The sequence below is a fragment of the Dromaius novaehollandiae genome, chromosome 12, assembly GCF_036370855.1.
Source record: "Dromaius novaehollandiae isolate bDroNov1 chromosome 12, bDroNov1.hap1, whole genome shotgun sequence".
Classification (NCBI taxonomy): domain Eukaryota; kingdom Metazoa; phylum Chordata; class Aves; order Casuariiformes; family Dromaiidae; genus Dromaius; species Dromaius novaehollandiae.
The window spans coordinates 12125430-12152359 of NC_088109.1; the positions used below are offsets into that span (position 1 = coordinate 12125430).

At 38.2% G+C, this 26930-nt stretch overlaps 2 protein-coding genes across 2 annotated transcripts in view; one reads left to right on the forward strand and one right to left on the reverse strand.

Annotated features, from left to right (window-relative positions):
- DNAH12 (dynein axonemal heavy chain 12) overlaps positions 1-20643 on the reverse strand; it is a 77694-nt gene extending 57051 nt beyond the window's left edge. The window contains exons 1-16 of the mRNA XM_064518927.1: positions 20598-20643; positions 17453-17622; positions 14035-14125; positions 13718-13744; positions 12604-12793; positions 11466-11541; positions 10595-10753; positions 9683-9878; positions 8349-8537; positions 7093-7243; positions 6891-6982; positions 6429-6607; positions 5481-5616; positions 4059-4184; positions 1814-2007; positions 637-880 (exon numbers count right to left, since the gene is read on the reverse strand). Of these exons, the coding sequence (XP_064374997.1) occupies positions 637-880; positions 1814-2007; positions 4059-4184; positions 5481-5616; positions 6429-6607; positions 6891-6982; positions 7093-7243; positions 8349-8537; positions 9683-9878; positions 10595-10753; positions 11466-11541; positions 12604-12793; positions 13718-13744; positions 14035-14125; positions 17453-17622 (2220 nt within the window). The 5' untranslated portion in view covers positions 20598-20643. The remainder of the gene's footprint in view (positions 1-636; positions 881-1813; positions 2008-4058; positions 4185-5480; positions 5617-6428; positions 6608-6890; positions 6983-7092; positions 7244-8348; positions 8538-9682; positions 9879-10594; positions 10754-11465; positions 11542-12603; positions 12794-13717; positions 13745-14034; positions 14126-17452; positions 17623-20597) is intronic.
- Positions 20644-21464: 821 nt separating this feature from the next.
- PDE12 (phosphodiesterase 12) lies at positions 21465-26665 on the forward strand. Its single transcript, XM_026096284.2, has 3 exons — positions 21465-22797; positions 23966-24044; positions 24981-26665. Exons 1-3 carry the CDS (start codon positions 21541-21543, stop codon positions 25421-25423), a joined length of 1779 nt encoding a protein of 592 aa, XP_025952069.2. The 5' UTR covers positions 21465-21540; the 3' UTR covers positions 25424-26665.
- Positions 26666-26930: the final 265 nt, after the last annotated feature.

A 26930-nucleotide genomic window follows, 5' to 3' on the forward strand; every position in this document is an offset into this window, starting at 1 on the left:
AAACTGCAAAGAAACCTGGAGTGTAATCTTGTTCTCTTAAAATCAAGGGTACAGTTCAATCTGGAAATAACAATTCAGACCTCTCTGTAGTCGATAACAAGAAGGAGCAAGAACATCCAGAGGAGAACTCTCAAACGCTTCAGAATGCTTCAGTTAGATATTTACAGTAGGAGTACTTCTCTCTAGTTTCCTACAGTAGAATTCAGATGTCCATGAAAACACAGTGTCAAGAGAGGAAATCTTGGTACAGCAGTTTACTATTCACATTTGGGGTCTCATCAAGGCAAGCTTAACATTCTAAAGAATTGTATGGCTGTAGTTATTACTGAAATGAGCAGTTGTTTTCTGCTATCTGTGCCTCTGGTTGTCCCTTTGAGGCCCTACTGGACAAGAAGGAGGTGGAAAGTTTCTGCCATCCTGCTGCCCGGGACATCCATTTAGACCAGACCCAAACTGACTCTACATCATTCAACTTCCTACAAAATTCAATCATTCAAAAGTATGAAATATCAGTCCCCCAAGCTAAAAAAAAACAGGTGTCTCTGACACTGAAGCACCTACCCAGGCTGAATACCGAATTCAGCATTTGTCCCTTAGCACCAATTATTAACATCCCCCACCCTCACCACTTTTTACCTTAAAGTCTTTAATCTGCTCCAAAACTGAAGAACACATTGTAAGAATTGGATTTGCCTTTTTTTCTTCTTCTATCTTCTCTTCTACTACATTTCTGCGTTGTGATGTCTTTTTCCATTCTTGCTGAGCTTTCTTCTGCTTTTGCTGGAAGAGTTTTGACATTTTGTATATCTCTCGAAAAAAGTCATCAATCTCTGCCTCCATGCTTTCCCCATTTAGTTCCAAAAAGTCTCCATCCATCCATCTGAGAAAAAAGCAAAGTTAGAAAACAGAATAACGAATACAGTCCACAAGTATTTGACACCTTATTTGCAACATAAATAAGATTTAGATTAATTTAAAAATTATTTAAATGACAGCAAAGCTCTTTTTTTCCAAGTATTGTCATTCTATGCAAAATTCTATTATATAACTAAAGGCAGTTTCATCAGGCTCTTGTGTGCTTCTGTGTAATGCTCTCAAGTCCTGCACACACTGAAATCAAACAGCTGCATGTATTCAGAAACATTTAAGTTAAGCTCTGGATAGAGGTCAACACGTCATCAAAACAGCCTTTCAGATTTTCAAGAAAATCCACACTGTCTAGTCATACCAGATTTCATAACTTCCAAAGAGTACATGCTTTGCTAAACAATCTCACTTAATTTAGACTCAGACATATTATAGCTTTTGTGGTAAAATCTAGCCACTAGAGAGCAACATAATCATTTGAGCATATCTACATTATATTTTGGACAGCTGTTAGATTAAAAATGTTCTTCATTATATACAGATTGTAGTCTTGGTAATTAAACTTCTTCCCTTTCTTACATACAAAATGGCTCATACCTAACCAAACATTTCTTCATCATATGATTCTTGTCCTATTTATGGGCTTTACTGATATGAATGATACAGTTATGCGGCTATATGAATGATATCAAGTATGTGGCTATACTCCTTTGCATTATATTTTAAAAAAATACCGACAATTTTTCTAGCTGAACTAAAAAGAAAATACAACCCTAATATATAAATTATATTACTATTATGCTTGGATTGCTAATAACTAATAAATGTTTAGAAGGAAACAAATCACCTTCTGTATCTGCCATGAAAAAAAACAGCATGACGGCTTTATCTTCTTCACCTTCATTTCACCTTCATTTAGCTTCAAGAGTATGTAATACTGAATTACCTTTTTTCTGTTCGCTGCCACTTCAGTATAAGACCAAAAAGTTTCTGATAGGGTTCAATCTCAACTTTTACACCGTTGAGGAGTGGGAAGTCAGTCAGTTTCCATTTGAAGAGAGTCTCTTCTTTATTAATAAAAGCGACTGTCTCATCAGCCTCTTGTATGCGTTTCTGTAATGCTCTCAGGTCAGTCACATACTGAAATAAAATAATTGCATGTCTTGAGAGATATCTAAGTTATGTTCTGAACAGCTATCAAAATAAAATATAATAAGCGCTTGGATTTTTTAAATTCTGGATAACATGAATTAAAAAATTGGATGCAACTTGCTTTCTGTTAAAAAAGCAGTAATTTATTGTGAAGCAAACGAACTGTGAAATGACATTAATGCTACAAAAAATAAAATTGTTTTTATGCTTACTGAGTTTAATAGCACAAAACCATTTTCAGAATATTTAAGCCTTAAAATTTCACCGTTCCAAGCGGCAGACATAGCCATATGTTATATATAATTATGCCAACTGGGATTTCTAAGCCTAAGATTGCAGTTTTATGCTCTGAAAAAGTTTTGTTTTTAAAAAACAAAATTACTGAGTATAATTGTGATATCCTGACACTTAAATGTAGGGCATGTTTCAGTGCTTATAAAAGACATTAAGAAAGTTGCAGAGTTTTAGAGCCATTGGTCAGCTCTTCATTAGCAGAAAAAGGAACTTTTGAGGTTCATATAAAATCAAATATCTAACAATCACTCTTTCTAACCTATTTTTTCCTTCAAATCCTCAAATTACCAAAATCGGATCATGAAATTTTGATCCCACTGAAGTTATTGACAAGATTCCCATTAATTTCATTAGAGACAGAACTTCACGCAATATGCTTTATATAAACCAGAGTTTAAAAAACATTTTTTTTCACTTTGAGTATTTTAAATATTTTAGTCTCTGCTGGAAAACAGCAAATTATCAGCTAATTTAGGCAACATTATGCTGTTTTCCATCCAGCCAAATATTATTGCCAATCTAGTCCAAAAAAAGGAGGGCCTTTTATGAGTTTTATCATTGTGGCAATAGGATAATAAAGATAAACATTTTCATTCACATTTGCTAACATAACTGATTATTTTTAATTCTAAATTCTTTCCATGAACCTGTGTATTAAACACATAAAATGTTTGTACCAATTTTATACTACATGTTAATCAGACCTGTTGCATGCAATCCAGTTCTGAGTATTCCTCCAATTCTGCCATAGAACGCACCAGCTTGCCTATTTCCGTAAACAGTTTCTCAGTTTTTTGTGTTAGTTCAAATTCTCCTTTAAGCCTAGACTGTTCAATCAGCTACAAAACAATTAATACATTTTTAGGGTAAAAACAACCAAAAAGAATGTTTGTAAGTCCTTTCAGTGGTTACCATACCTAGTACTATTTAAATTAAATATTCTAAGAACAAAGAGACCATAAACAATACAGAGAAGTTATTATCCTTACAGTAACTGAAGTTCTTTGTGGAGGAGCTAGCCACATGTCCTATTTGAGCATGTGCAGCCGCTACATGTGAACATAGAATCCTTCACTCAGTAATTGCAGCAGTGAGGATTGCCTATAGACCTCCTTCAGCACCCAGACAAAAGGTGGGAAAGCTCCCACCAGCACAGCATGAGGTGTAAACACTGACATCACACAGACTGCATGAATTAAAAAATAGATTCTCATCTTTGAATCTAATATTATATTGCCAAAAGAGGACACCTCTACAGCAGCTGAAGGCCGGCACTATTCCCTATGTATCTAGTGCTACAAATGATTACTGTCTAAAAAATTCAAATCCCACTGTTCATTTATTGATAGAACAGAACATCATTTTAACAAATGACTTTCTGTTCAGAGGACCAACTCCTGCAAGGAAATGGCAGATATATTTTCAGCACTAGCTAACTGCACTATAAGGAATATGCACCTTTCTATGAATTACCTAGTACTGACCACAAACAAATTAAGATATTAGGACTTGAAGGTTTTCAGTTACAGTGACTATTTTCTGTGTTTTTAAATCCCTCTACAAATGTACTAGTCCTCCGTTGATAAAAAAAAAAAAAAGGAAATACACTATTTAAGCACTTCTAAATTACTACGGTTGCATGTTACACAGTTAGCTACATTTCACTGCCACAAAAATAAATAGCTCAAGCAAAGTCAAAACTCTAACAAATCAGAATATACCATAGACAAATAAAGTATCCTTACATCATCATGTTCATCAAAAATAGCATTAATCTTCTTTGGCCACAGAATAACTGTTGCATTCAGTGCAAGATCTTCAGGAGCAAACAGAAAAACATCTAAAAAGTAATTAATTCGCTGATAGCACTCCTATAAAAGACATTTCACAAAAGTTCACATATCATACATTTGTTTATGATGCAGGGTAGGACAAAACTATCTACAAAGATAAAAGATCAGTCATTATTTCATGGACTTTTTTAAAATTCAGATCTATTTCCTTTCATTTTTCAGTATTTGGACTTCAATGACGCATTCAGAAAAATTTTTACAGGCCTCCGAAAGCGTAAATAATATTTATATTTACATGGGTAAGTTATCAAGGATTGACTTCTTTGCTTTGAAAGATCATGGGACACACTGAAGGCTTCTGCTCAGATTACTGGTGTCTTTTCTCTGAAACTTTTTTAGTACAATTAGTCTGTAATTATTTATATATATTATGGTGTAATTAATATACTCTTTAAATAAATATATAGTATAATAGTCTTTAGTCAACTGAAGATGAATATGAAAACACATATTAAAAAAATTAGTGAATTCTCTGCCCCATTTGTAAGCTTCTTCCTCTAAAGTTGCATTCTATGGCCTGTAAATCTACATATGAAACTCGACTATTATTTAATATCACTCTACAACAGAAACATGTTATAATTTCAGCCATATTATCAAAAAAGAAAATCTGATACATATTGTCTTAACAGAGAGCACAGAGTTTCTTATCCAGCAATATTTTTGGCAGACATATCTTACACCGTTTTCCAATTTTGATCCCTGAGCACGCACAAAGTACCAGCGCTAATTTAACATCATCATCTATATCCCACTCAAATAATAAATTGATTCTTAACATTTACGGAGGAAATTTTAAATCACAAAAGGTTGGCCACAACAGTAAAAACTTAACATATTAACAAAATCTTTGTGCATTGAAAGTGGTCATGATAGTCAATGACTGTTTTTACACATAAAATCCACTTCATATTTGAGTGTTACATTTTCAAATAGTTTTTGTTTTCTTGTTTTGTTTCAGAGGTTTTTTTTTCTAGTCACTAAAGTAAGTCTGTATGTAAAAATCACTAGCCTGAGCATCTTATAATCTGCTATACTATTAAAAGCCACACGACCTGCCATGTTCTACATGTCTTCTCACTAACATGCAGAACACATGGGAGTGCAGAATAAGAAGCCTAGCTTGTCTCTCAAGGAAAAGTGTATGCAAAGAACAAGCAGGATTTTACACTTCTATCTGAAGTAGCAATGAGGGTAGTTTATTCATAAATGCAGCATGAACAGACAAATGGTGTCTGCACTCCCAAATGAATTCTGTATTTGTACAGGCCCGCATGTTTGGTAAAGAGTTATGAATGAAAAGAAGTCAATTACCTTGATCCTTAACAACAGTTCCTGAATACCTTTGGTTTTGGCCTTCTTTATGTAAGCTATTGTTTCCATCATTTCCTCTGTGGTCTCAGGAACTTTTAATGCACGTTCTTTAATTGCTTCAAATTCCCTGCATATCCTATGAATTTATTTTTATATAAAAGATATCAAAATGTTAAGATTTTGTTTTGATTGTCTTCTAGTTCAGCTTTCATGGAATTCAAGTTCAAATTATATTTTTTAAGTATCACCATTGTACAGCTCCATGACTTTATGAAATTAAACAGGGACTCTGAACAAGGAAGTCTAGTAAAATATTGCTCATTATCCTACAATAATTGACTGGTTTGGATTTTGTGTTATTCTTTTGCAAAAAATGTTTCAATTATTTTTAATAAGTACAAAAACTTAAGCACAGTCTCAGAGCCATCATTAGCGTATACATAAACACATCCCTAGTAAATACTTGGCCATTTTGATGACACAGAATCACTACAAAACTGGACTATAACTTGTAAATTATAACCTAACAATTTAATATCATTTCACTAATGATTTAATCTATACCTACAAATTATCCTTTAGAATTCATTAGTGTTATTATCTGCCATTATCTATGAAAACTTAGGAGGTAGCTATCATATAAGAGAATCAAGTTGGTCATTCCTTTGACAGTGCAGGAGTACTGCATTTCATGCTTAAAATGCCAGAATGGTAATGAAGCCCCTTGATCATTTAGCTCCCCCAGTATCCAGTAATAATACTGTTCCCCTGCTAGTTCTGGAGTCTGGAATACAGAGAAAAAATATATCAGCTGGTACAACTTGCATGATATCTTCATTCAGCCAAGAGACTTTGCTAAACAGAAGTATGGTATATTTACATTTCTTCTACATATTTCTGCTATGCATTGAACATGCACACCGTTCAAAAGCAGCAAAGTCTACTTACTTTTCATTTTCCTCTCTGTGACTTGCAACTATTCTCTCCATTAGAATTTTTGCAAAGTTTTTTGCTTTATCAGCCAAACCTTGCTTTAAATCATCACAGTCCAAATGGATCATAGGGAAACTAGCCAGCTGTGGTAAACTCATGATTTCCTTAGAGAGGGTGAAGAATTCATCTATGAACTTTAAAAGAACATTAAAGATTTTACACTCCAGAGCTATTATTTAACTACTTTGCTCAGTGAATAAGTATTACACATCAAGGAAAATAAATAACCACTTGTTCGATTTACCACATACACTTTTAGGGAAAAAATGTTTATGGTGTATACTTGCAGGTAGTTGACATAATTTTTTAGCTTAAGGCTGAGCACCTGATTCCCTGGTGCTCAGGGAAATCTGCTTCATTTTTATTATGCTCTGTGTACATTAAATATAATACATAAAATGTAGAATTAAAACTTACAGCAGTATATTCATCAAAACTGTGTTCTTCGGCTTCAAATCTTTCTATCCGTGCACCTGCAGTTCCATCTACAAGCCAGCCATATCTTTCAACTACAATTCAATAATCACATTGATAGTATAATGCATACACATAACAGTAAGTTACTTATTTCAAAAAAGTAACAGAGTTGTGATTTAAAATATACTTTTCTACTACTTACCATAGTTTTCAAAATATTCTTTTGGACCTTCTAAGTTGTCCCTGATGGATTTTTTCAGTGTAGCTGTGGCCCATGCTATGACATGATTAGCAAGCTTAGTGTCCAGGGTGGTAGTGCCTCCCGTTAGCCAAGAATGTACTGTTTGGATATTCTAATAGTAAAGTGCAAGTCATGATTATTTAATTTAAACAATAAAAAAAAGCAATACAGGGATATACCTGTTTTAAAAGTAAGCTGCAGCCAGGTTTCAAAAGAGACTGTATCAGAAAAGTATGAGACCTTAATCAAACCTAAGGCCAGATGCTTCATACACAGCTAGAATAACTCTTACTGATTCAAAGAGTTTAACAAGAAAAATACAAAACAGACAAAGTGTAATTAAATTACCCCGGCTTACATAAAACTGAATTCTATCCTATGTGCAAACAGACACAATTAAACCCAAAAGGCTTTCCTGAAAGTATAGCACCATCCTGTATCATTAAAGGCCAACAGCCCGATTCACAGGGATACATGTAAAGCCCACAGAAAGACTCTCTTCCATGAGTCAGACTGGTTCCTAAGACCTAAATCTTTACATTTTGTATAATTAGTTGTTAGGGATTCGGGACTTTCCTTTTTCTTAAAAAGGAGTATCAACTCTTACTTTCCTTGTTTTTCTTTAATTATTAATACAAATTTATTGTAAATTATCGCACTTATAATTAAAGGTGCAAATCAGATATTTGTATGCAAAATGTTAGTCCACAAAGAGTATACATAGCAAATTCACGCTTCTTGATTTCCAATGTTAAAAATAAATAAATACATAAATAGAGTAGACTATGTGGCTACTTATACATTTAATGCACTTTTAGGCTTTCTAAAGATAGCAAACAAGAAAACAAAAAGGTTATCTTCTAATTAGTTTTCTTTCCTGGATAAGTTTTCAGCCTACCTTCTATTTGTAGTAATGAACAAGCAGGCAATTGTTTGTGAACACAAACACAGCTTTGCAGATTAAAACAGCAGACTGAGGCAAAAGGTAGTTGATGTGCAAATTGCTCATGAACAAGGAATAACAAAATGAGTTTCAGAGCTTGGGAATCTGGTAGCCATCAAGAATTATGTTGTGAGCTGTGAATCCTCAGGGAAAATAAATCCTTCAAGTAGCATTCTGCTTCCCATTACGATGGCAATCAGGTTCCTAAAACATCAGTATCTTCACACGCTGAGTAACCTAGCACTTACATATTTAAATAAAGACAAAAGCACACCTGAAGAGTTTGTCCTATCCGAGTCACTGTGAAGAGAATTGCTTCTTCCAGGTCTTGGAAGCTTGGATAAAATTCCATTTTTTCATCATCAAGAGTCAATTCCATCTTAAACAAAGGTAGACAACTTCTGTCTTCAGGATCAAAAAGTTTCACAAAAGCTTCAACAGTTCTTCTCAATAGTTCTTTCAGCTAGACAATAACATATATCACCTATTAGCTGAAAGCACAAAAACCCCTCCTTCTCTTTCCCTTCATCCAGTAAACCAAGATTTCCATTCATTTTAGCACTACTGGCCTGATTCATGAATAACTGAAGTAGTGAAAATCTTTCTCATGACTTCAGTGGGTATTAGGTCCAGCCCTTGAAGAACACAAACTAATAAACAAATAAATAAAAACTTCTCTCAAGTCCATGCACCTATTCTTGCTATAAAAGCAAACCTATTATTAATACACACTAACATTTGTTTTGCATATGACAATCATTTGTTTAGAAAATTATTCCAGTATTTTTCTATAAAGTCTGTAAAACCTTGATCCAAAAAATGTCTTCTTGAATTGCTGGAAATATATATTCCCAGTGATTATTATATTCATAAATAGAACAATGTAAACAACTGATTATATTGGTTCATTAGTAATTACAGAAAAGAATTTTTCATTTTCAGTAAACTGAGAAGTCTGAAAAAAATTGTCTCAATCTGAAATCAGTAATTTCATTTACATATTTAAATTTTATTATTATGAAACAAAATGATAGGAAATTCTTAAAAATTAAGACACATCAAAATAAACACGTCAAAAAACTTGATATGAATAAATAGAAAAAAAAACAAGATTAACTCACAAAGCATCATTTTTCACAGAAAAAAGTTGTGTTTTCAGGTCTTGCTGAATTATAGCCATTTGCATAAACACTGGTAGGGCTGGACCTTTAGTCTCTTTGCCTAAGTATGTTTGCTTTCAGGGAAGAGGCTAGGTGTTGTTCATTTTGCTTACTAATATAGGACATGTAATTATAGTGCTAAGAACAGTGATAAGAAAGGTCCCGAAAATATCAAAATATTTCCTTCTTAAAGCTATCTGAATGTCTAGTTGGGTAGAATGGTACATTTTTTGTCTAAAAACTGCAAGAAAAACAAGCAGCCGAGACAACATAGGTATTTTAAATAAGGGAAATTAAAAATATTTAAAATATTGACTATTTATTGTATTACAGGCAACAGACGGTTAACAACGATCAATTAAAGAGGCTCCAGATCACACGAGGTGTTGACTCATGAAAATCACCTAAATTTCACAGTAAGTTTTCTATAGGCAGGAAGGATTTTTACCTGATTAGACATAAGTGTAGCCACACTGTTATAGAAAGAGTCAATCCGATCCAACTTAACACCATCAAATGCCTCCTTCTGAGTAAAGAGATTGATAACTCTTGGATACCATGTATTCAATAATTTCTCTTCTGATTTTGAACAGCTTAAAGATACATCAGTCTTTAAGGATTCACAGTCAATTGGACCTCCTGATCTAGAAAAGAATATTATAGACAGCTGTATAAACCGAATTAAAACAAAAATGTAGTAAAGTAATACTAATCCTATACGCACTCTCACAAACTTATTTTTCCTTATCAGAAAAGCACAGTGGGAACCTAAGCATCACTTCTGCAGTCTTAAAAGAGGAGGAAAAAAACAAAAAAAACCCCACCCCAGAACGTAAAGAACACTGACTGGCAAAAATGATGAGCAAAAAGACAAAGAAAATAAAATTTTAAAACTGAAAAAAAATTCAGTAATTGATGAAAAACAGTAACAGTAAGAAATTCGATCTTTAGGACTACCATAGGATTCCCTACAGATAGAAATGCTACCAGAAGTCAAAAAAAAAAAAAAAAAAAAAAAAAAAAAGTGAAACAATCTTTCAAACCCCAGTCCAACCGGACTTCTACAGGGATTGTGGCATTGAGATTAACTAAATAATGAGGAGATCTTAATAGAATTAAATGCAGAACATGCACCAAAAGGGCTGACAATGCCAGCAATTTAAGGGCAAATAAATTATTAATACATAACGGAGAGAAAACAAATTAAAATAAGTGCTTTTGAGGGTACGCACTCAAAAAACACTGAATTACACATTTAACAAATTTATAACTACATGAAAAATTAGAATTGCACAAACTCCTTTCTTTACCAGCTCCAGAAATATATATATACTTGTTAATAATTCACAACAGACTTTACCTGAAACTTGACAAATCCACTATAAGTAAGTCAGAGAATGCTGTATAACCAATACCGAGTAAAGTTTTTAGTGTAGGGTGAAGAATGTGCAAGTTAGAAAGGATGTGCTCTTTTGCTTGGACAAAACTGTTATGCCATGGTCTGGAAAAGTCCAGGCCTCTGAAAAATAAATAAATAAATACAAGCATATACATATCCCCAGTATAATGCAGTGGAAGCTATAAAGAAAATCTGTCCAACCACCCATGCTTTTACTCCAGGATCTTTTCAAATCACCTGCGCTTCCTGAAGGTCTATCAATGTAAACTTGTAACTTCATCAGCTGCTAACAAGAAGTATCTATCATCAGTAGTTAATGACAGATAGACATTCTGATGCTTCAACAAATTGTGCAATTCAGATAATTATGTTCTGACTGCCTGAATTCCTCTTCTATTTTAGTAGAGTGTAAGATTTTTTGCTTTCTTAAGGCTTCATCCCGCAGCATGAAGTGCAGCTTCAGAATGCTATACTACTGCATAATGCTGCTGGTCTGCCAGCAAATGCCCCCGCCACTTCATTCCATGCATAGGTGCAACGTGACTTTTAGTCTCTGAGTATTCAGGGCCAGAAGTGTCATTTGCAGGCATTAGTGCTACTCAATGAGTGCAACAGTAAAAACCAAAAAACTTTGTCCATGCTAAAACTTTGCGAAACATTTAGATACAAGACATTCAGATAGAATATCCTCTCCAGAAAAAAAACAATTTCTCATTAATGCACTACAGCATTAATATTATGCCATAATTGTGCTCATGCAACTCAACAAGAATTTCACACATGCAACTGAATGTGTTCGCCTGTGAGCTATTTGCTAACTTAATCAACTCACAGAGGTGATACAGGCAAAGATGCCTCCTCTTCATCTTCAAGCCCTTTTACATCTGGTTTAATAAGAACACTTCGCACTAGAAAAAATAATAAATATATGAACATCAGAAGAATATTAAGCCATATTCAATAGGCCCTGTACTTTCTCAGTCTTTCTCCAGATAGGACCAAGAACATGGTATGATGAAAACGTAACTGTATCATCCAAGTCTTCAAAATAGATTTCCCCCAAAGTAACCAGAAACTGAAACTTTTGCTGAATACCAATAATGAATCAGGTGGCTCACTTCCAATCATTCTGTCCCTTATTCATCAAGGTTTTTAGAGAAGCTAGTGTTTAAATAATTATTTATGGTAATTTTGTTGAATGTAAGTATAGTGGGATACCACTGATGACATTATGCGGTTAGTAACATTCTAAATCATGCGATTTGGTTTTGAATCTGTTTTTAAAAAGATCAGCCATGCACAAAATTTGTGGCAGAATTTGGCTCATTTTCAATTTTCAGATACTTTGAAAGAAGTGGTTCTAAAACATGATTTAGAAGAAATAGAGTTTCAAAATTCTAGTTCAGGAGTAAAAGTGAGTTGTAAGAGTGATATCTGAACACAGCTAATTATATTTGCACGTTTTTATTGGAAGCTTCCTCATACATACAAAGCAGCATCAGAAAAATTATGGATATGCTCAAGGCAGTATTGGATAAAAAGCTTGAAAACCTGCTGTTCCTGAAGAAGAATCAAAAAAGGATGACTAGTATATAAAAAGCAGGAAAAAACAATACATTCTTGCATCCAATTAACTAAACAGGTTAAAGTCTTAATGAATGTAAGGCCATCAGCAATTAACCTTTTTCTCATGAAGTCTCCAACTGCCTTTGTCTGCTTGAATTTTACCTTCAGCTGGTTAAGATAACTTATCACTAGCCAAAATAAAACTAGAGGCTTTTGCCTTAAATGTATTTGAGAAATGGGTGGCTGAAGCCACTGATTTGAAAAATCAGTTGCTTATGACAGAAGTCATGTCTGGCTGAAAGTCCAAGTTAGAAAAATTATTTTTAGCGGGCATACATGGAACAGCCCATCGTATGTGTACGTTAGCATATTAGTATTAGAATTATGTAATTTGTGGCACTTACCCACGCATCTCCTCATGCTCATTTCAAAATCTCTTATAATCTCCCCCAAAAGCTTTTCAACTAATAGCTCTCTGTCTTTGCCTTCCATGAGTGACTGTGGCACCAACACGAGCATGGACATTAGCCACTCCTGCTGAATGGGAACCACTGGATTACTTTGCACACATTTCTTCATAAAGAGATAATTGGTCTGAAAAGACAATGCTGTTATAGGTCTAATAATTGGCTACTTAAATATTTTTGCATCAAGTTTGACAATGAATTACTCATTTTTATAACTAACATAATCAAATCTTCTAAGTACGCAGTGACTAGCATACTGAAAGCTATCTAAGGTTGGTAAAATGGTCTCCCTGTCTCACTGCTCAGGTACAAAATATTGTACTTTTTAGTATGGCATTTTCCTTGTTTCTTTGCTAAGTTTTGTGACTGACAACAAAACAGTCCAAGGCTCATATTATTGTTCTTTGGATAAACACTCATCTGGCAAAGTGTAAGAACAAATGGCTTTTTGGACAAAGTGCCAAAGAAATAGAGATTTATACTCCTGAGTGATGAGTTTTTTATAAAACAAAAAACAATCTGAATCTCTGCAGTCTTCAGGATGGATTTTCTCACATTGGCTAGGAAACTGTAATCAAATTACCCTCAGGCTATTTAATATAAATACTTCAATGCAAATTTGGGTTGAAAGTGACTCTTAGAGATAAATTCTTATGTTAAAAACTATGCACACAAATTCCACAATTTGCACATGCCCATTCCTTCTTCAAATCAGCTGAACAATGTCAAAGATTGCTTTTTGTACAGGCTAATAAGCTCAGCTGAAAAACTTCTGAAGCCTATTAGAGTATTTTCTAAGTAACGACCTTTAAGGAAGGTTTAGATCAAATCTTACATCACTGACATATACATGACAGAAAATACTTTCCTCTTAGTGGACCATGAAAAAAGATTCACAGCTTTGTTTCCCAACCTGTTTTTCCCCCTCAAGACAGCTGCAAAAAACTTTTCTTATTCAACAGCCATTAATTCCATAAAACAGACACAACTTTTCTGAATAGAGAGATCATTCAGTATTCCACTCTAAAAAAGTAGAAGAATTTAAACTCACTCTTCGTTTTTTTTGCTCGCTGTTCATCTACATAAAAAGGAACAAGAAAACACCAATATATTAAGAATTTACCAAAAAATATATAATTTTGCTTTCTAAATTTAACAATTATTATTGCTAAATAAAGACTTTATTCTGTAGATATGTAGGTATCAACTTCAATGGGAATATTCCCACATATAAATCTATTTATGAATTATTAATGATTGAGGTAAGTATCTTTAAGTAAATATTATGAAGTAAGAGCACAAATGCCCCAATAACAAAGAACAACAGGTAATTAAAAAAAAAAAACACCTGAAGAACTGTATACTCACAGTTGAAGGTAGTTCTGGGGTAGGAGGTACAGGAGCTCTTTGATGTTTTTCTTCCATGGATAGCTGATAGACTTTTAAAGCTCGATCAATTCTAAAGTAAAACATATAGTCAGAAGTGCTTAAAGTTCTTAAAACTACAAATAAAACTTAAAACTACAAATAAAATATGTTAAAATACATTAAAAATAATGCAATCATTTTAATTGAGGCAACCTTTTTTCATGCTTACTATTTGATCTCTAAATTAAAGTGAACTCTCTTTGCATATTCTCTCTTCTTCTGTATAAACGGCTATATTTACCTTGGTTACAATCACAATATATATTTGGCTTGATTCACCTCATCCAATTGTCCAGTTCTGCTGCTGGCATTACCTGTTACTTTTCTTCAACCAGCTACAACAGACCCTGTCCAATGTATTACATTAAAAAAGAAAAAAAGCACAGAATAGAACTCCTTAAGCAATTTATTTGAAAAACTGGGGTTTCTTTACTACCTCAGGTTATAAACTGCTAAATAACTATTAGAATACTTTAAATGGTTAACGTTGGAATGTCCTGCTGACTTTACCCATTAAAACATCCCATCCTTCTGGGATACAGCTTATGCATATTTTGCCAAGAGTATTTCAGCCTCATCTTAGCATAACACAGTTAAAAATCTCCCAAGCGAAAGTAAAAGACTACCCATTTCAGAGGTGACACAATTACGATCACTTCATGGGAATGACAAGCAGTCAGGTGGGTGAAGGTGCAAATTCCTTCTGATCTACCATATTTAAAAGAAAGTTCTCCTGCAGAGGGAGCAACAGCAAGGCTTACAGAACAGATACACATGCAAAAAATATACTTACTTACTTTCAACAAAGTGAATCTTTCTTACAGGATCTTTAATTTATCTGATCAGGGAAATTAAGAATGCAACTCCTATATCCATGAAACTGAACTAGGCATAACTGATTCATCAGTACATATAGTACAGAAATATTCTATGTGGTCATTAGCAAAGTTATATTGACTATTCAATCTTACTACCAAAAGACTTTACATAATAGTAATTTCTATAACTGTTTAAAATACTATTTGGTTTCACACTGTATATGTACCTTTAATAAAGGTACACTTTTAATTCTTATGCATACACTAATCAGAAAATTTAACGTAATAATCAGCCTTCTAATTTAAATATGAAAATACACTTGATAAGAAACAGCCTGGCCATGAATTAGAATATAAACTAAATTAAGATCATTGCAGGCACCACGTGAAAAATCAAGGATAAAGTTATGCTTCTTTTTATGTAGTTATTATATAATTATTTTATATATACATGCACGTAACAATATCTTTATATACATATATAATACAAACTGTTTTAATCTATTATTGTTAGAAATAACGTTAGTGTGTAAATCATCTGTTTTGCCTTTTTCATTTTGATAGCCTTTTCAGTGTTACTTTGATATGGGGACTCTTGCAAATCTAGAAAAGGTAATGGCACAAACACAATGAGCAATCACAGAAAAACTAGTGACAGAAAAATAACCAAAATTACTGTAATTCTTTTAAAATATCTTCTAAGTTTCACACTGACAACACTCCCTTAACCAGCTCAGAGCTGTCTTTCTCCACAATACATTTTTGTTTAAAAAGAATGAATTCAAATGTATCTGAAACATATTTAAGAAGTTTGAAAAATCAGTATACAGGTAGAACTCTGAAAGACATTCACAGTACCTGAATTACTTTATCACACAATCATCTTATTTAAAAGATAGTTCATTTTGTAAGGCAGCATAAGCAAATCAATATTCCAAACGAATACTCCCTGTTTGTCAGAATGCTGGTCAGCAGTCATCTTACAATACAATAAATTATCACAATGACATAGTTGCCTTTTTCCAGCATGTTGAGCATCTGCATTCCAAGAACTGCACTCTGATACTGTTGATACCTTTGAAAGTTCAGGATTTACTTTCTAAGAGCTAAAAATCAGAAGACTTTTTGTTTGTTAAATTTGTATTGTAAGAGCCTGTAAGTTATTAAAGTAAGTGGGGGGTTGGACTAGGTGATCTCCAGAGGTCCCATCCAACCTCAACCATTCTGTGATTCTGTGAAGTGCCTTCCTCTTTTTAACGTCTATATAAATTAACTGATTTGTGTAACTGACAGTTGCTACGTTATAAAAAAAATACATCTCCTCTTTGGCACAGATTCAATTCCCTTTTTATGACGACTTCTTAGGCTTTGATCTTGCAACCCACGTTTAGGCCATGGCCTAGTTCCAATGAAGTCAATGAATTTGGGACACACAAAAGTATTTTTCCACAAAGATCAACCTGTAATACTTAAATTTAGCCACTGAAGTGAAACATGAATTGCAAAGGAGTTTGTTAAGTAATTGTTTACCATCACCAAATTTAGTCACAGCGCATGAAATCACTAAGGACCCACACAAAAAAACCCATAGGCACACTTATTGATATAGATGACGATATTTAAAATGCACTCAGTTAAGACTGTTTTTAAGTCTTTAACTTCCATTTCTTCCTCCTGAGGCCAAGTTTTCTCTGTGCTCTTTATTCCTATTAAACTCCATTAGATTTCCTCCTGTTTTTAATCTTACGTCTGACTGAAAAAGCAAGTTGCTCTAAGTTTCATGATACTACTACAAACATTGCCCATGTCATCCTCACATTTATGCTAAGATAATCAATATGCCTAGGGATTCTTCAATAAGTTCCAGAAAGTAATGTACATATTTCAGGAATAAATTCCTATATACTAAAATAAAAAACAAACAAACAAAAAAAAATTTTCTTTTAGATCTACAATAATTATATAAAGCAATCCTTTACTATTGTCTTTCCTCCTTGGTAAATAAAATCCTTGAAAGACAATTTTATGTGAATTTATCAATCATGTTGCTAGCTGTGTTTCTTCGCGAGCAACACAAATGATTAAGTTTAGGAGGAAACGCGTTAAGATAGACAAGGAAGCCTGTTAAGAGTAGTCTCAGACTAATCGGACTGGATCACTCATGCAAAAGAAAGCAGGTTATCCAAAGTCTGATTCTTTTTGAAAAAAGAATTCATAAAGAGAAAGGACTTTTTTCAGCCTATCATAAAAAACATTCAAAATGTGAAAGTCACTTTTTTCCCCACAGCTCAACCCAACAAATATACCTCAAGCAGATTCCTGGTGCTGTAAAACAAAGCAAAACAAAAAAAATCAGAGATTCCATCAAGTACTCTTCTATTATTACTGATTTTAGATGGAAAACGTTCAGCATTATGCAAGTGACTTCAAAACCCTCTAAAATAAACAGATACCATTATAATTTCTCAGATGTCAAAAGTGCAATATTTCTTTAATTTGAATTTCAGCATCATTTATTTCTGAAATTACATGAAACTCACAGTAACTGATTAAGCATCTTTTGCTGTTCTTTGACTCTTCGGTATGTCAATAGTTTATTCTGTAATGGTGAGAAACCAGATGTGACTGTTGAGGGTAAAACAATAGGAAGAAACAAAGTTCTCGGAGTCTTTTTATTAGAAGGGAATGTTGCTCCATTTGAGTGCGGCATCTAAAACCATAACAAAAACAAGGTATTAGAACACAATCAATCCTGTCGACAAAGCAGTTTACCAGATACATGTATTAAGTTGAATTGACAATAAGCAGTAAAATGAGGTAGCCTCAGGGATTCCCAGAATCTAGGTGCAAAAGTTTAGGTTTCAGCAAACAGAAAAATACTGTATATGTTCAACAGAAGGTGCATACAAAGTCTGAAATAGACAGTAGAAAAGGATGGTACAGGTCTATTAAATCAAGATTAGCATACTGTGCAACAATAAAGTTCTATTACAAATGTCTTCAAGTGCCTATACACGGAGCAGAAGACACCAGCAAAGCAGCCTATTAAACCCACCCAGTAGACTGCACCAGACTGGCATCACATTTCCTGACAGGGCCCAAGACAGCATTGCTGTTTTATGGCTTCAGTGCAGGATCCAGGCTCCAAACAGGGAAGAAGCAAATGGGAGCATGGAAAGAGAACTGAGCCTTTGCTGAAAGAAAGAAATGCCCATCCTGCCCAGAGCAATGGAATCAGTGGAGGAAGGTGGATTCAATACACCAGGGAAAAAGCATGCACACACATATGAAGTCATATTTGGAGGGTGTGGCTGACTACCTATTGCTTTCTTGTCTGATAACTTAAAAAAAAAGTTATTTCTCATTCTCCTTAAGTCTGCCTGTGCTAATAATGTGGAAGGGAAATTAGGACAAGGATGGCCTCTAAAATCGTGAAGAAAAAAAATGCCGCAAAGCAAACTCGGTGTTGGGTATTATTGAAACGATAAAGCTACTGCCGATTTTCAAAGTAATACGAGGTCCTAAAATTCTGCAGAAGACAGAAAGTAAATCTTTGAAGGAAAAGAAACAAAACAGCATTCCTGTTCTTCATGTTTCTCAAGCAAAAAAGCATTGAGCCTATTTTCAGCCTGTAACATAGTCACCAAAAGTTATATTGTACACATGGAAAGGTTAAGGAACAGCACCATCACCTTGTAAAAAACAATGCAAAACTGAACACCTCTGAGAAGTAATTCTGTGATACTAAAACTCTTGTGGTGAATCTAGCAGGATTCTTGAGCACTTTGATGATCTAGCATAAACAAGTATTCCATCCACAGTCCCAAGTGATAGCATTTTATGTATTTATCTAAGGCACGGTGGGATACAACAATTTAGCTGCCTCTTTGGAAGCACTTATCTATCACAGGGGCAAGTGCCTCTGCAATTACAAAGCAGCTGCTCGAGACTACCTTACCTTTTTATACTGCAGCAGCTCTGAGCTCCCTAGATAATACTCACACATAGCATTCCAGCATGTGCGTCTTCAGAAGCAAGATTAATGTGAGCTAAGAATAAAGTTAGACAACTAAGAGTAATGAGGCAAGTGAGGTTTAAATGTGGCTGAAAGGACGTGATAAAGTCCTGGCTTGTAGATGTAGAGGGTTCCCAATGAAAGGGTGGGTGGCAACTCAGTGGGGCGAATATGATCCAAGTTAGGCTGTGCATCAGCGGGATAGACGGGAATTTTGCTTTATGATCATGGTTTTGGATAGCTGGGCTGTGCAATAGGAGAGTTGTGACAGGTATGTGTTTGAAGTAGGAAATCTGTTTTGGGAGGCCGGTGAAGATACGCAGCAGGTAATACGGGAAAGAAAGAATGGTAACCACGGTTAAAGATATTTGGCAACCAAAGTTTGATAACCCCTGCTTTAAAGAGAGAAAAATAGAAAAACTGCTGTTTGACTGGGTGCACTAAAAGACTGTCTTTCTAGCAGCTTGGTCTTGCTTCCTGCTGAGTGTGACTAGTTACATTTTATGATCCCAAAAGATTCACTACAGCACCCCCAGGAAACATGACACACAGCCTCTACAAACTCACAGCTGTATTTCAACACGTTCTTCCAGGGGAACGGAAAGACAAAGCTACGTCCTAAATTAGTGCTATGTCCCAGAAACGAATTAAAGCCGGGGGGTGGGGGAGGAGGAGTACAGACAGAAATAAAGACCAGCTGAACAGAGCCAAGACGGCGTGCCGTTTTCTTGGCAATTCCGCCTGCCCAGCCGGGACGGCGGACGCAGACCCGCCGGAGTGGAAAGGGAACACGCAGCTCGGCAACCGCAACGTCTGCGGCCGCCCCAGCCCCCCCGGGGCGCCCCCCGGCCGCGGCCCCCGCTGCCCTCACCTCTCCCGGAGCCGCCACGGCAGGGTGGCGCGGCCGAGGCGGCTCGGGACAACACCGCGGTTGCCGCGGAGACGGGGGCGGGCGGCGCGGGAGGGGCGAGGCCTCGCGGCAACCGTTAACGGTCGAAGCGGGGAATGGCGGCGGCGGCGGCGAGGCCGGCCAAGACTCCGCCAGGGCAGCAGCAACCCAGCTCTCCGCCGCTCTCGGCCAGCAGAGCTCGGGCCTGCGAGGGTCTCTGAGCTGAACGTGCCCGTGGGAGGGCGGGTCCGGCGCCGCTGTCTCTGCCACCCTGCCGCGGCTCTCCTGCGGCGCTGCCCGCTGGACCCCGTCCCCTCAGGTAGTCCCGCGCCCCTCACGCCATTTCCAGCCCTACTTGCACGCTGCGGTTTCAGCGCAGCCAGAGTCACCTTCATTGTAAATGAGCACCCAGACCACTAACAAGCTAGAGTACCCTTAGCACAGCTACGGGTATTAATCATGACCTATCTCAGCTCCAAGATACCTGATGACCGACGTACAAAACCATTAATTTCACTATCAGACAGAGGCTTAACCACGTCCCCTTCACTTTCAGGGCAGTGCAGGCTCCTCCCGTGGAAACAATTCACCGCACAGGACTTAAAACTGAGCAGTGCCTGCCTAGAGCCCTGCTGCTAACAAGGGTCACCTGTCCAAAATAAAAGGCCGATTCAAGGCCTATTTATTCCATGGAAAGGATGTTTGTTGTGCTTTGCGCAATAGCAGATTAAGAATAAATTCTTGTTAAAAAAAAAAAAGAGAGAGACTTAAAAAATCTTACCTGAAACTTCCCAGCCTGACACAGGCTTAAATATAGCCTAATCAAGTCATTAAGTCCCTCTCCTCCAGTTTTCTGTCTGCACAAAGCACATAAAGCCTTTTTGTTTCAGATCACAGGAAGGGATGCTTAAAAATATATATAGAATATCCTCAATAGCTGTTCCTGTTGCTAAGCCCCTCCCCTTACTTTGCAAAATTACAAATAGAAGTTTTAAGAAATTCTACAGATTTACCACCCACCTACCTACATTTTAAGAGATTTAATGCCTTAATTTTAGACCTGTGTGGGTAGACCCCTCTGAGCACAGAGACTGCAACAGCAAGAATTGGAGAGAATTTCATTGCTTAGGACTGTTTTAGAAAGTCCCAGGCACCTTTCTAACAGGTACCACATTTTGGTGACAGTTGTGTTTTAGCTCACTCCAAACATCTGATCTTCTTGACCAAACAGAAAATAAAGTCAAACCTTTGGTATAAACAGTGGGTTATGCAGATTTATCCAGAAAAAGTTTTCACCTATCTGCAGCACACTTAGAAAAGCAATGTCTTTTTGGACAGCCACTTATCGGGCCAAGGCAGCCTTCCCCGAGGAGAATTTTGTCGCAAAGGGTACAAAACGCAACATTTCGCCCGCCAATCCCACTTGCCCCAAAGGGAGAGGCTAATCCCGGAGGAAGGGGCCGGGAGCAGGCGGCAGAACCACGCGGGCGGGTGACAGCACAGCCCAGCACAAGCGCTGAAGCGACTGCCCTGACGCTGCGCGCGCGCTGAGGAGAGGCGGCGGCTGCCGCCACCGCCCGCCCCACCAGCGCGCAGGCGCTCTCGGCGGTGGCGCCGGGCGGTGCCGCTGCGCCTGCGCGGCGCTGACGGCGCGGGGCCCGGCGTGCCGCTTCCGGGAGCGCGCGGCGGCAGCGCCCCCCCGGACGGCGCCGGGCGGCTGGTTCATGTGGCGCTCGCTGCGCGCCGCCCCCGCGCTGCGCGGCCCGGCGGCCGCCGCCTCCTCCTCCTCCTCGGGCGGTGGCGGCAGCGGCAGCGTGCCCGGCGCCATGGAGCGGGCCGTGGTGCGGTGCGTGCCGTCCGAGCCCAAGCTGAGCCTCCAGTTCGTGCTGCCCGACGGCAGCGCCAAGCACATGCAGCGCGACCAGGAGGAGCCGCTGGGCCGGGCGCTGGCCCGCATCGCCACCAACGCCGCCAAGGGCCACGCCAAGGCGGCGAAGAAGAGCAAGAAGGCGCGGGCGGAGGGCGGCGCGGCGGCGGAGCCGGCGGCGGCGGTGCCGGCCGTGCGCCTCTTCTCCCGCGACGGGGAGGCGGTGGGCGAGGAGGTGCCCAACGCGGCGGCCTGGCAGGACGGCGCCGTGCTGCACATCGGCGAGGCGCGGTACCGCGTGGAGCGCAACCCGCCGGCGCTCACCGAGCTGCGGCTGCCGCGCTCGCTGCTGGCCGGCTTCCCGGTGTGCCCCAAGGTGAGCGCCGAGTTCGCCGCGCCGCAGCACTGCCTCTTCCGCTGGTTCCGCGAGCAGCGCCCCGCGGCCGAGGCGGGCGGCGGCGGCGCCTGGGTGGAGGCGGCGGCGGCGGCCGAGCGCGTCTTCACGCCCAGCAACGCGCTGGTGGGGCTGCGGCTGAAGCTGCGCTGCACCCCCGGCGACGGCGCGCAGCGCTACGGGCCGCCGCGCGAGGTGGAGAGCAGCGGCCCCGTGGAGGCCGGGCCCGGCGCCTGCACCTTCGACGCGCGGCACCTCTACACGGGCAAGGTGTGCGGCGGCGGCCGCCTGCGCGCCGTCTCCTACAACATCCTGGCCGACGTGTACGCGCAGACGGAGTTCTCGCGCACCGTGCTCTACCCCTACTGCGCGCCCTACGCCCTGGAGCTCGACTACCGCCAGAACCTGCTCCAGAAGGAGCTGGCGGGCTACAGCGCCGACCTCGTCTGCCTGCAGGAGGTCGACAAGTCCGTCTTCGCCGACAGCCTGGCCCCGGCGCTGGATGCTTTCGGGCTCGAAGGGCTCTTCAAGATCAAGGAGAAGCAGCACGAGGGCCTGGCCACCTTCTACCGCCGCGACAAGCTCAGCCTCCTCAGCCGGCACGACATCGCCTTCAGCGAGGCCCTGCTCTCCGACGCGCTGCACGAGGAGCTGCGGGAGAGGCTGGCCGCGTACCCCGTGGTGCAGGAGAAGGTGCTCCAGAGGTCGTCCGTGCTGCAGGTACTGGCTTTGCGCGCGCTCTTTCCCCTCTGCTCCTCCCGCCGTCTTCAAGAAATAAGCTAGGTACGCTGAGCCTCAGATGGCGGGGGAAAAGGCAGGTAAAGTACTGACGATCTGAAGCGGAGACAGGAGTCAGCGGTGTTGTCTTCGCAGTTGGGTGGTGCAAGCAAAGAGGGCAGAAAAGCAACTTGGGGACAAGAAAGAACAAAATGTTGAAGGTGAGACTTTATCCAACTTAATCTATGGAGAATGCTATTTAGAATTTGGAGATTAAAAAAAAAAGCAGCAAAAAAAGGATTTTCTTCATTTTAAGATAAAATAAGCTGCTGAGATACTGGGTCAGGTGTTGAGTGCTGGTCTGCGGTATTCACTTATCTCACAGTTCCTCCAACTTCTTAGTTGTTCACTACTTATTTATGCTCTTCTGTCTTTCAGAATACATATTTGATAAAACTTAATCCTGCCAGTTTTAAATAAGATTTACTTAATTTAATTTGCTTTAATAATGACACTCTAAAAAGTGACAGTAGGGAAAGAAATGAGGTTGGACAAGTTTGTGAATGTGTTGAGGCCAGTGGGACTGCTTGCAGAGCTAAGCATGTGTAAGTACTTGCAAGATCACACCTGTGTCAGAAATTTCAGAGAGACTCACTGCTACAAGGTTTCTTGCTCATGGGCTGAGTAGGAATAACAAGCTTTCCTTGATAACTGAGGTCAATCTCAAGATTTAAGCTTAGTTTCACAACTGTATGATTCTCCAGCTTGCATGCGAGAAACAGAAACACAGCTCCAATTACGTTGCAGAGCTGGGAGAATAGAAAATGAAAGTAGTTAAGAATAGCAGAACATTAGCAGCATCTTATGAAAAAATATGGAATGAATTGAAGGAAAATATTTTGCTTAACAAGAGATGTAGTAGGTGGAGGAGCACTTGTCAAATATCTGGATGTGAGTGGAATTCTGTAGTGGTAATGTTGGTAATATATTGGTTGATATCCTGACTTCATATGGAGGAGAAATGGACTCAACTTCTGAACTGTATTGTTCATTAGTTATAAGCATTGGATTCTTTGGACTGGATTGCCACAAAGGCACAAGCTGTTAATACACTTTTTAAAAAATGTATAATCTCATTTAAGACTTATGAAAGATTCCTTTTTTTATACAGGTTTCAGTTCTTCAGTCTGCAACTGATCCTTCCAGGAAGATTTGTGTAGCTAATACTCATCTGTACTGGCATCCAAAAGGTACCTTTGTCACAGTTCTGTATGTGGGATAACTGGGTTCTGTAGGATTTCTTCCTTCTTTCTGCTACGCAAGAAGTTCAAACAAGAACTTCATTCATTCTTGCTTCATCTTTTGAATAGATTTCTCCCTATTCTTTCCCAGCTATAATCTTTTTAATCTTTTCTTATGGAACTAAGGACTTTTTGCTTCACTTCTTATCTTGATGGGTTAAACCAGGCCACTAGCCTCCACTAGCCTTTTTTTTCCCTTCCTTTTAGCAAGATTGTTCTAGTTTGCCTGGGAATAGTAGAATATAGCTGAAAGCAAGGCAGTCACGCTGTATGCAATCCACCCAAAGTGTAGACCATAAAATAAAACTTCACTTGTGCATGCTCATGGCTGCTGCATCCTCTTGTATGTGAAGGAGCTATACTGGAAGTACTGCCCAAAGGGAAACCAAATTGGACTACAGAAGCTTTTGGAAAACACTCGCTTCTCCTTCTCTAAATTGGTTTTCTTTTAGTTCCACACCTTTCAGGAACACTATTAGCATGGTTGTTGAGAAGTGAGTGGTGTGCAGCCAAATGACCTTATGCTTTGGGCTGACTGGAGGCCTCGATAATATTGAAACATGCCCTTAGTCTTAAATCATGTAGCCTTTTGATCTGAATTTGAACGTTGCAGGAAAGTTGCCAAAATTGGATGTTTAACGTTCACAGTTTTTTGCATTCATGAATTTAATTTAAAATATAGTCCACTTCTATAAAATTTGGATAGTCATGCACCTTATAGGCTTTTTTATTTAAGAAAACTATTCTGAAAGATAGTGCAGAGAGGATTTAAAGCCATATTAGTATTTCAGAGCTATATATGATATATGCTTAAATAAGCAGTTTTGAAAATTCCTCCAGCGCTACTACAAAGTGTTCTAAGTAATACGTTTTTGTATTTTTTAGGTGGGAACATCCGTCTCATCCAAATCGCTATAGCCTTGTCTCACATCAAGCATATAGCATGTGATTTGTATCCTAGCATACCAATCATATTCTGCGGAGATTTTAATAGTACACCATCATCTGGGACTTACAGTTTTATTAACAGTGGTAGTATTGCTGAAGATCATGAAGACTGGGTCTCTAATGGAGAAGAAGAAAGGTGCAATATGCCTTTAAGTCATCCTTTCAAACTGCAAAGTGCTTGTGGAGAGCCCGCTTATACAAACTATGTTGGTGGGTTTCATGGATGTCTGGACTACATTTTCATTGACAAAAATGCTCTAGAGGTTGAACAGGTCATTCCATTGCCAAGTCATGAAGAAGTAACAACCCATCAGGCTTTGCCAAGTGTTTCACATCCCTCTGATCATATAGCACTAATATGTGACTTAAAGTGGAAATAGATCAGCATTTGTATGGTGCTTTTTTGGGTTTTCAAACAAGAAATCAATTTACTGTTGGGGAACTGAGGTTGCACCCTGGTTTACATGCTACTAAAGAGGAGAGTTAGAATGATTATTGAAAAGTTCATGTGCTTACTGGTTCTACTGAATATTATCTGACTATTTAGAATATTTGCATGACAACTCTTCCTTTCCCTTTTTATATGTTAATAGAAAATAAAAATATATTTAAGATGGGGAGTTTTGAAAATTGGATTATCATATACCTTTTTATAGGTGTTTTTAAAGGATTAAAAATTATTTTATTAAAAAAGATATATGAATCTAATCTGATTTATAAGAGTGTAGAAGCTGAACCCTGTTTAATTCAGAACCAAATTCAGAACCAGAAAAGAAGTGGCTTTAGTTGATTCAAAATCATTGCAACTACTGTCATGACAAGACAAATCTTTTAAATAAGTTCAGGCATATAAAGAGTCTTGTTCACTCCTTACTGTGTCTAGATTTTTAGTAAGCAGCACGATCAATCTACTTGTACCTAGTACCTTCTGAAAAGATACTCTTTAATGATCAGTGAATAGACTTGTTCAACAAAATTAAACACATTAAATTCAAGATTATAATGGATTTGGAAATGTTTTTCTTGCCCACTTAATATACCTTTGGGTAATTTCAGCACTGGTTAAAACTTGATTGCAAACACAAGCTACATCTACTTTGAGCATCCGTTCTTACTGTTGTCTAGTCACTACTAATATAAGACATCTAAGGTTTGGGACTGCTTCCTAACTCTGGATGGGAGGGAGCTTTCTAACAATTTATAATTTCAGTTTAATAATCTGTTTTCAGGTAGGGGGAGGGCAGAATAGTTAATGTGATGTGTTAGCTACCCATGCCTAAATCTTTAAAAAGAAACACAAGTGACTTGCAAACCTGTATCGAAGTTGCTCTATTTTGTTCCTCTATGATGTACAAAGAAGGCCTGAACTTTTAATAGGTTTTTTTTTTCTGTATTTATTCCTCCTAGGAATTGTCTAGTCTTTCCTCTTTCATAGAAGATATTTGGATATTGGGATATGTATATTATCCATACCTTCTCTTAATGTGTGGGAGGGGTATGAATCAGTAAAAAGTATCTTTCCCTAATTGTTAGTCCATGTGAAACTAATATGGTGTTTGAAAACACAGTAAGTTTTGCTAGATCTTCCCCTTTCACCTAATAAACTTCCCCTTTCAATTCTCTGTCACTGTTGTCACTTGATTTCTTTCCAGTTATTGGTGTCTTTCATGGCAAAACAAACCCTAAATTACTAGTGCAAAAAACCCAGTTGAATTCCCTGTTGAAGCGTATTGTAGGAGGCAAAAGAAATGCAAGCAGAGCTGTAATGCCTCTGCAGACAAATCACTTGAGATAGGTATGCTAGTAGAAGATTTCTCAATATTTAAACAGAAGAAAAGTGTTAAGGAAGGAGGGGAATAAAATGGTAACTCCAAACCTCTCTGATTT

Bases quoted from the DNA above. Each gene is read 5' to 3' on its own strand.
- PDE12 (XM_026096284.2), top strand. From the start codon at position 21,541: ATGTGGCGCTCGCTGCGCGCCGCCCCCGCGCTGCGCGGCCCGGCGGCC. The intron at 22,798-23,965 runs GTACTGGCTTTG...TTTTTTATACAG, and splicing joins AGAGGTCGTCCGTGCTGCAG to GTTTCAGTTCTTCAGTCTGC. The intron at 24,045-24,980 runs GTACCTTTGTCA...TGTATTTTTTAG, and splicing joins TCTGTACTGGCATCCAAAAG to GTGGGAACATCCGTCTCATC.